At 37.1% G+C, this 11056-nt stretch overlaps 1 protein-coding gene across 1 annotated transcript in view; it reads left to right on the forward strand.

Annotated features, from left to right (window-relative positions):
• The first annotated feature begins 2075 nt into the window (after positions 1 to 2075).
• LOC108753267 (major royal jelly protein 3-like) overlaps positions 2076 to 11056 on the forward strand; it is a 31141-nt gene continuing 22160 nt past the window's right edge. Inside the window, exon 1 of the mRNA XM_018494712.1 lies at positions 2076 to 2947. Coding sequence (XP_018350214.1) covers positions 2178 to 2947 — 770 coding nt within the window. The 5' untranslated portion in view covers positions 2076 to 2177. The remainder of the gene's footprint in view (positions 2948 to 11056) is intronic.

The raw sequence follows: 11056 nt of genomic DNA on the forward strand, positions 1-11056 counted from the left end.
AAGAGTCAACACGTTTCTTTGAAATTAACAAAAGAATATATTTCAATTAACAAAGGTAAAATTACATAACGTTACAAGTTTCGGCTACCGGATTGAGCCCTCTTCAGACATTAACATAATGAAAAAATCGCAGAACAAAATCAATTATCGCAAATGATCGCATATTCATAACATTCACAGTTCGGGTGAGTCTTGATGTAGAGTTCGACATTATTTCCATACGATTGAACCGTCAAATGTATTAAAAAATCTTGGCAAAGCTCTAGTTGATAAAAAGAAAAACTTAAAAACTGTACGCAAAAAGATCTACGCGTAAATGAATTAACATACCGGAAAACTAATAAAAATAATAAAAAATATAATCAAAACTCACCAGAAATCATGTGTAAAAAAATTCGAGTGTGTCCAAAAAGAACTTTTGGAATATATACAGAAAGGACGAACGCAGATGTGTAAGACAGACATTACGCGCCGGCCACTATGTACGTTCAGTAGTGCGGATCAAAACAGACCCTTCATAGTCTGTTTTGATATGTTAATTCATTTACACGTAGACCTTTTTGTGTACAGTTTTTAAGTTTTTCTTTTTATCAACTAGAGCTTTGCCAAGATTTTTTAATACATTTGATGGTTCAATCGTATGGAAATAATGTCGAACTCTACATCAAGACTCACCCGAACTGTGAATGTTATGAATATGCGATCATTTGCGATAATTGATTTTGTTCTGCGATTTTTTCATTATGTTAATGTCTGAAGAGGGCTCAATCCGGTAGCCGAAACTTGTAACGTTATGTAATTTTACCTTTGTTAATTGAAATATATTCTTTTGTTAATTTCAAAGAAACGTGTTGACTCTTACTTTGCCTGTTACTTATTATCATTATGCTACAGAATTACACTATATATCCTGTAACAAAGTATCGTTTTATATATATCTTGGACATTATATATGATAGTATGTGATTATATGTGGAATATAATTATATTGTATATGGCATCATTGTATAATCATATAAGAAACATAAAATGTTGCGAGACGGCAAAATATCTGGAAAACTATAAGTTTTATAAAAAAAATTTTAGATAAAAATTGTAGAGTTTGAATAGACCTAGCCGTTGGCTTTATCAGTTTGATTTTAGGTGGCGTCGCCAAGGTAGGGCAAAATTAACTCGAATTTTTTAATTGAGACGTCCTTACTTTTTCTTTTATTTTTTTATAGTCCTTGTTGAGACCTTTTTAAAAATTTACTGTAATTTTAATATCAGCCGTTTAGAAGTTATTGAGTATTTTATAAAGATGTCAGAGATTGTAAATTGAACACAAAAACTATTTATTTTTTTGCGCTAAAACTTATATGTTGTGTTTAGCAGGTCATAAGGTATAACATATAAGAAAACCAGTTGATTTCACCGAGACTCAATTTCATATCGAAATAGTGCGGAATCTTTTATTTATTGTTTAATTTATATACAGATGGCTGGAATGTACGGCCCTTCTCGTCTCGAGCAAGTAGAGCGAACTAAACTAAGTCGAAAAGTCCTGTACTATTTTGCTCGCAATAATTAACGAGATATCAATGTTTAAAGATACTGCATACGCGCGTTCGCCCGAGCTACTATTGCCGAAGGTACGGCTCACCAAGCGCACGGCGCCCGAACCGCGAGGAGCGGGGATGGTCCAGCAAGCGCGCTGCGCCGTTCGAACTTCGAGGTTCGTGGCGGTGAGCGGAGCGCTTGCTCGACTCCTCACCAAGCTATCGATATTTGGCGGATATTCGGCGCTTTAGAAATAATACCTCGATTGTGAAAATTAGGAAATGATCAAGAACTGTTGGAAAAAACTTAGTTTAATTCGTTCTGAAGCGTGCACATGTACATATGTACAAAAAAATGTTACGTGAATATTATTTGTTTTAAGTAAATAATAAGAGTATTTTGAAAATATATTAGAAATATATCATGAAATGCTTTTATTAAAATTCTATGTTTTTTTAATATCAAAGTGTTTTGATATCAATGTTTCTATATCATATCAGTCACATTTTATTAAATTTCTTAAACAGGCTTAGATTACTGTGCGGCGCGTAGCACCTAATCTACGAAGAAAGAAGGGAAAAAAAAATTTTTAGTGATATTCGCATTATAGCATTATATCAAAGATATTATCAACTTCTATGATAATGAAGCAATTGATGTTACTGGGTTTTCTAATCATCATAGTATCATGCCATGAGCCGTTTCAAGTAATTTTTGAATGGAAGTCTATTGACTTCCAATGGCCATCGGACGAAGAGCGGCAATATGCTATAATGCGTGGTGATTACATACCAGCAAATAATTTCATCACTACTGTGAAATTTTGGAAGGATAAAATGTATCTGACATTACCGCGATGGAAAGACGGCGTGCCGGTGACACTAGGCATGACATCGGCGAAACCGATTAATGACATTACATCGCCTAAATTGGAGGCCTTCCCCACCTGGGATATGCAGAAACTGGGTGACTGCACGGCATTTCAACTGGTCCACGGCATAGAAATCGATCTTAAAGATCGCATATGGATACTTGACACTGGTCGACCCACATCTCTCAGAGAATCCAAAGCTGACTGCTCGCCGCGTCTTGTCATTCTTGATCTTAAGAACAATAAGATCGTTCGTATTTATCAATTCCCTGAGCATGTAGTTCGCCGCAAAACTGCATACCTTAATGACATTGTTCTCGATCACGAGAATGGTGGTATGGCATATATTACCGACACTGATATTACCGATCCCGGCATCATTGTGTATTCTTCAAGAGACAACAATTCTTGGAAGATTCGACACGATTCTATGAAAGCAAAATCGGAGGCGGTTGGATTCATGGTAGCAAAGACGCATGTAATCAATCCAGTGCACGTGGATGGCATAGCGCTTTCACCGGCAAGCAATCGCAACAGGTGAGGAGACCTTCCGATTATTACTCTTTTGCGTAAGATTTCCTTTTTCAAAGTCATTGAAAAAATATCTGTTATAATTTGTCACATTTTTCATCCTTATTCTAATGACACATTAAATGTCATTTGCAAAATTAAATTGTTGCATACTTTGTCTCTTATCCATATCAAATAGCGTACAAATACAAAGAATACAGCGCAACAGGAAAATGTCACTTTATATAAGGATGATGTTTTCATAAAATGGAGAATATTTTTATATTATAATATAAAAGGCTTTATATTACAATATAAAACTTCATAAAATAAATAAGTAATTGTGATCACACATACACACACATATACGCACGCACGCACGCACAAATCAGCTTACGAGTATAATTAAATACGGTAAATGTTCACATTAGTGGAGGTCTCTCCGATGACCTTGACATATATCATCAAGATCATGATCTTAAGTAACCTCCAACAAATTTTAGCTATTGCTCATTATTTGTTTAAAAATTATTGAGAAGGAAAGTTTGAAAAATAATGATTTTTTTACAATATAGAACAATTTTCTGCTTTAATACGAATTTTGCAACTGTTCATGCAAAACGAATTTCACCACTCTCATTGCCAACGAGCATTCAGTTTTCCACGCAAAGCGACTTTCATCCCCCCCCTCCCCCCTGCTTCAGTGGCGCACGACTTTTCACGCGAAGCGAGCTCCACCTCCCTCCTCAGCCAAAAGACACACGACTTTCCACGCAGAGCGAGTTTCATTCCATTTCGTCAAGTTTGTAGCGAATTTATTGTAATTTCTAATTATTTATCAAATTACCATATAGAAATTAAGTGTATTTAAAATAAGTAATTGTTCTGGAATTATCATTAAGTTTCATGTATTCTCGGAGCAAGCAAACAGCTCATCGACACCGAGCCGTAACACGAGCATATCTCGCTCCTGTTCTCTAATCACTGTCTAATCACTGTCTAATCGCTGTCTGTCTCAAATGGTACACGACCCCCCTTGCGCAAATCCCAAAAAGCTGACGATCGCACACACATTCCGTGTGCGAATATTCAGTTCGCTTCCCGATCCCGACCAATACGGATTATTAACCGAGATTCGTGCGTAACAAATTGTAGCCCGAATATTCAGGTGAACCAAACCGAAGTGTCTCATATCAACGCGGTATTGTGCCCCGTAACATTATCGATATACGCGTACTGCGAGGACATTCAGTGCGCAAGAATTACCTAAGTGTCCGGCGAGATTTGTCGATCTCGTTGCTGCAATCTGAATTCTTTCTAGCGGCTACGGAAATTTATTCAACGTCGTACCAAGTGCGAAGTATATATGCACGCATATAACTGAACGAATCAATTCTCGGATTACGAGCATTACCTACTGCCCGCTTCAAATGAATATTAATTCTGACTGAAGAATAAAGTTTATCTGTTACAACAAAGAGAATCGTCGTCATTACAGCTGCCTTGGCGAGCGAGCCTTTCAAGACAAGGTGACATCAGCGACACGTCACAAAACAGTAATGTTTTGACATATATATATATAATAATTAGGTTCCATTGTTTAATATAATAATTGTTAATGTTAACAATATAAATAATGAAAGGGGCAAGAGTCGGTTATAAAGTTCACACAAATAAAAAATCAAAAAAATTTTTAGATATAGAAACTGACTATAATTAAATTAAATTAAACTTGAAACAATGATCGTAACATAATATGTTTTGGCTGCTGATTTGAGCCTTCTTCAGATGTCACAAGCGAGTATATTGTACATTGAATAACTGTAGAAAAAATTATACGTACGATACTCGATGAGTATTTTACAGAGTATACGAATTTGCTCGCAAACAATTGAAAGATTGTTGGTGAATTCAATAATCTGGTACGATAGAAACATGATAGATATAATTAATTTTAATAAAAAATGCAAGCAAACGCGTCACTTCGATAAAAAAACCAAACAGTTATTCTATTGTTTTTCACATCCTCACATAATGTGAGGACGTTTAACTATTGAATGCAATAGTCAATGTGTATATGATGTATGGGGAGTGTGAGAATACATAGGTGTCGTCATAGTTTAAAAATTGAAATCAAAACGATAGTCAGAAAAGCATTTAAAAGCAAAAGAATTGGAGTAAATATGTATGAATGTCTCGACCAACCAACACTGAGCGAAAGACATACGAAAAAATTATATTCTTGGCACTGCAAAGTCACACATTATTTATCGATGTATAGCCTTTATGAAAGGCCTTCTATGTTTGTTTGGAGATTGAGACTGTTTTTTTATTTCTTAATGTTCAACATCTTTGAAATTAATCTTTTGCCATAGCAAAGTTCATCGTCTAAAATTTTTACATTGTTCTATTGAAAATCATAATCGAATTTTAATCTTTGTTCTGTTATGATAGATCGGGCAGACGCGTTCCAATCAATGTGATTTCGATTTTCTGAAATTCTTTTTTTGATTGTCTGTCCTATGTATGTTGCGTCACATTGCACATGACCTTATAAACCACATTATTTTTTGACAATTGGGGACGGGGATCTTTCTGAACCTTGATACATTTCTAGTTTTTTTTCAAGCTGTGAAAAGATACTCTGACTTCGTTATTATTGAATTAATTGAACTTTTTAGTGTATGAATAAAAGGTACCGTAAACCAAGAAGAAGATGCAGTTGTATTAGTATTGTTATTGGATGGATTGTTCATCGTTATTCTTCTTTGAAAAAGATTTTCAATTTTTTTTTAATTGTCAAAAATAAAATTAAGAGAATCATTTTGAATTCCACTTACTTCTTTTTTGACAACACTATTTATAAACAACATTTTAGTACAGCCATGGACTCACTCATCATTATTGACGTGGTATTGCAAAAGTTAGAAAAAAATGTTCTGATGTCATTCAACGACCACATACCGTTCTATTTTCGTTACCTTTCATTGCATCATGCACTGAAAAGTTAGTAATTATTACGAAAAGGTTAAATCTTCCCGATAACCTTGATCTTGACATAGGTTATCAAGGCCATGATCCTAAGTAACCTCCAACAGGTTTTATGCCAATGATCGTCATTTCTTAAAAAGTTATTAACAAAAAAGTTTAAAAAAATTTTTATCTTTTTTTACTATAGGGTGTTTGGAAAATGATAAATCTTTCGGAGAGGTAGAATGGACTAAACTGAGAAGAAAAATCATTTACTATTTTGCAATTTTCGCAATAGTTAACAAGATATTAATTGCTAAACATTGCCAAAAATTGGTTTTGAATAATTTTTTATTCAAATACTATCAACGTTACAGAAAAACTGCAAGAGACAAAAATTGTTTATTTTCTTCTCGTTGATCTCTACTTTTTTCAGAATTTTTTATTAACTTTTTAGTACTGCTATTTTCTTATTTTTACCAATATGAGAAAATACGGTAATAAAAAATTGTACAACATATGTCAAGGTCATGGAAGAAATTTAACTTTTCTGCAATAATTACCGAGGATAAGCAATTCAATAATAATGAAGTCAAAGTATCTTTTCACAGCTTGAATAAACTTTAAAAATGTATCATGGTTCAGAAAGATCCCCAATTGTCAAAAAATAATGTAGTTTATGAAATCATGTGCAATAACTGTGACACAACATACATAGGACAGACGGGCAGAAAATTAAAAACACGAATTTCAAAAAATCGAAATCACATTGGTTGGAATACGTCTGCCAGATCTGTTATAACACAGATTAAACAGAACACAAATTAAAATTCGATCATGATTTTCAGTAGGACAATGTAAAAATTTTAGATGAAGAACCTTGCTGTGGCAGAAGATTAATTTCAAAGGTTAAACATTAATAAGAAACAAAAAAACAGTCTCAACCTCCAAATAAACATAAAAGACCTTCATAAAGGCTATACACCGATAAATAATATGTAACTTTGCAGCAGTGTTGCAAGATTCGTGGGACAAATCCCACGGCAGGACCTATCTGCTCGCGAAAATTACGGCACAGATCACATGATCGGTTTCGGCACACCCGTATTCAGATTCAATATGGGACATTCCTTGGCGCCTGGATGTATTTTTTATATCTTTAATCAATATTAATATTACTGTTGTAGAAAATAATGATATATCAAATGCTATTTATTAAACATATATTAGTTGCGTTCGGGCATACGCTATTAGCGCTTATGTTTTTCTATTTTTATTGTATATTAGATATAAAACAAAAGCAGAATGACACAAATAGCGCTAATAGCGTCTCCAAAACTCTAAATATCTACATAAAAATTTATTAATTTTATACTATTTAGAATAAATAAATTTATTAATACTCTATAAAAAAAGTCTATAAGAAATTAATTATATTTGCAGTATTTGCGCGTTGCTTCCGCTAGATTGCATTTTCGCAATTAAGGTGCACAATTAAAATTCGCTGATTTTTCGGAAATCAATGGTTTGCAGGTTGCAAAATGATCCTGCAGTTGCAATATGACTGAATTACTTAAATATTACTCTATTCTACTAGATGTTATACAGCGCTAGCCTAGCTATCATTACAATACTTCTAATGTTTCCTACATGGACACTTATAATGTATTAAAAACGTTTATTTATAACCGTTACTCAACGAAAAAAACGGTTTTTTGACATTTTTTCGACGTTTTTGTACTTGGAATGTTAGTTTATTAAAATTTCGATTTAATAATAATAAATAATAATTATCTTCGTTAAATGCTCGCTCAACGCCTACGCCTTTCGAGAATTAATCGTTCCGTCTCCATTACCGGCATTAGCGAAATGCAATCCATCGTGCGTCACTCTGCCCAAATTACGATTTACTCCGGTGTATCGCGACGGACCTGTCTATACCATGCGATTATACTTCAATTATTAATGAAATATTTACCGAATCGAATCGATATTGCGTACAATTGGAAACACGTCACAGGACTCGAATTTACCGGTTGTGATCCCATGAGTTCGGATCCAATCGATATCATAATCGGTGCCGATTTATTCGGCATGCTCGTTCTCAACGGTGTTCGAAAAAGTTCCGACATGAGCCTACCGCGCAAAATACTATTAAAGGCTGGATTCTTTCTGGACCAATAGCCTCGTTTCCGACTATTGAGTCAATTTCTGAGCTTGCGCATCACGGAGTTGTTCTTGAAACTCTCGATCGCGATCTTCGTTGCTTTTGGGAAGTTGAGGAAGTGTCTCAGGAAGTTCCTCGGAGCCCTGAGGAGTACTAGTGTGAAGAACACTTCAAAACTACACATTCCCGTACGCCAGAGGGTCGCTACATCGTCCGACTACCGTTTAAAAACGGACTACTTATCTCGATAGGCGACTCGCGCTCTATTGCTGTTTCGAGCTTTTACCGCTTGGAAACACTTAATTCGAGACCCAATTAACGCTTCCGAGTACCGCGAATTTCTCACAGAGTATGAAGCACTCGATCATATGATTAAAAGTCTATTGACAGAAATTGTCAAACCAGAGCAAATTTATTATATTTCGCATCACGTTGTCTTACGTGACAGCCGTGTAACCACCCGCTTAGTTGTGTTCAACGCTTCATGCTGCATCTCAAACGGGAACGTCATTGAACTCAATGGCCCTAAACTACAGAGGAATTTAGCTACTGTTTAATGCATTGACGCCAATACCGTTACGTGTCTACCACCGATATCGCCAAAATGTATATCGGCAAATTTTAGTTGACTCCCGGGACACCGACTACCAGCGCATTTTGTGACATCCTATCCCTGGTGAATCAATCACGGATTATCGTCTTCTTACCGTTACTTATGGCACAGCTACTGCTCTCTACTTAGCCTTTCGGGTCTTAGATCAACTCGTCAACGATGAACGTGCCAAATTTCTGTTCACGGTTTCCGTTTTAGGTCATCAGATATATGTTGACGATTGCGCTTTCGGTACAGATTCTTACTTGTCAAACACGCGATCAATTATTACAGAAAGGAGTCTTTCGTCTTCGAAAATGGGCGAGCAACGCCACCGCTCTACTATCCGATCTCGATCTCGCTGACCATGGTTTAGCCACACAAAAGGTTCTTCAAGACGATGAGCACCTTAAGGTCTTAGGAATATTTTGGAATCCTAAGCTATATATCTTTCAATTTTGCGCGACCATACCGTCATCATCCGAAAGAACCAAATGAGCCATTCTGTTGACGATCACCAAGTTATTCGATTCTTTAGGATGGGCCACTCCTGTCAGTATTATCGCCAAAATCTTTATGCAGCGACTGTGGTCACTCCAATGTCGATGGGACGAAATTCCTAGCTAACTTTTTGATTGCTGGTCTGATTACCATCAACGACTTCCGTGTCACAATGCTATTAGCATTCCGCGCTGGACTACTTACGGATCTCGTACTCTATATCGCGCCGTTCATGGGTTTTCCGACGCGTCGACTGCGGTTTTTGCTGCAGCAGTGTATCTTCGTTAATATAGACGGCTCAATCACTGTCTCTCTTCTCGCTGTCAAATCAAAAGTGGCCCCTCTTAAAACGATCAGCGCAATTGAAATTATCCGCTGCGTTACTTTTTTCTCGCTTGATACATTTCGCGTGCTCAGCGCGAATCTCAAGTGTCATTACTAGACGGACTCCACCATTACACTTGCCTGACTGAGTCAGTCATCTTCTCGATGAAAAACCTTTGTCGCCAATCATGTTTCGGCTGTACAATCACTTCTTGGTGGAGTTTCTTGGCGTCATGTTACGACAAACACCAATCTCGCGGATTGCGCATCCCGCGATCTCGTTCCCGATTTTTTCAATACATGCTTTATGATGGTCAGGTCCTCCTGGTTACAGTATTCTTTCGAGTCTTGGTCGACCTCGTGCCCTTCGGTACCCTCCGATATTTTTCTCGAGTCTCCGGTATGTGCATTGCATGCTACACCAAATTGGGATCTCGCATCGCGTTATTCTTTGTGGTAAAAATTGCTACGAATTACCGCTTACCTGTACCGTTTTCTAAATCGACTCCGACACTTTAAAAACATGTAAACGAATACCGCGACTTTACTCCCCAAAGAAATTCAGAATGCCAAACGCTACTGGCTCAAAATTATGCAGTCAGACATGTTTCTTAATGAGATCGCGGCTCTAAAACATCAGCGCCTGGTACCGAAAAACAGCCTGCTCTCTGTTCTCAATCCTTATATGGACGAGGATGGACTTATTGCTATTCCAGGAAGACTCCGTCGAGCTTGCCTGCCAGGAGCGACGAGGAACTCCATTGTCTTACACGCACACCCGCTGTTAATACTCATTATCCAGCACCATCATCTTAGAACGTTGCATGTCGGTTCTCAATTAACGCTTGTGTCATTGTGATATAAATTCTGGATTTTCCGGGTCCGCGCCATCATTCAATCCGTTCTTTATAAGTGCTTATCATGCACGCGTGAGCGCGTCAATGTGCCCGTCGAGCCCATAGGCGATCTCCCAGCTGCGAGAGTCAACCGCACCACTCGCGCATTTGTCTATACTGACGTTGATTGCAGAGGTCCGATTGCTATTCGAACGACTCCCATTTATACGAGGGTATAAATCGCAAAAGGCCTATATCGCGTTATATATGTCTTACGATCAAAGCTCTATATTCAGAGCTTGTCAGCGATTATATCTCTTCTACCTTTATCGCAGCGTATCAACGATTTGTTTCTCGCCGAGGACTATCGACGTCCACGTATTCCGATAACGGAACCACATTTCACAGCGCCGATCGCGAATTGTCCGATGCACATGCGAAAGCAATTCGCGATCCCAACTTCCGCAATCGACTCGCTACCGATGGAACTGCGTGGCACTTCCTACCTCGTACATTGCCGCACTTTGGCGGCGTGTGGAAAGCCGGCATTAAAAGTGTTAAGCATCATTTAAAACGATGCATCCACTAATTTTTGAAGCTATGTCTACGTTTCTCTGTCGAATCAAGGCATTCCTTAATTCGCGCTCGATCGCTTTTGTACTCGATAATCTCGACGATAGTAGGAAAAATATAGCGATTCTAACTCACTATGTTAGTATGTATACGTGTGTGTGTGTGTGTGTGTG

This window comes from Trachymyrmex septentrionalis, unplaced genomic scaffold (genome assembly GCF_001594115.1).
Source record: "Trachymyrmex septentrionalis isolate Tsep2-gDNA-1 unplaced genomic scaffold, Tsep1.0 scaffold679, whole genome shotgun sequence".
Taxonomy (NCBI): Eukaryota; Metazoa; Arthropoda; class Insecta; order Hymenoptera; family Formicidae; genus Trachymyrmex; species Trachymyrmex septentrionalis.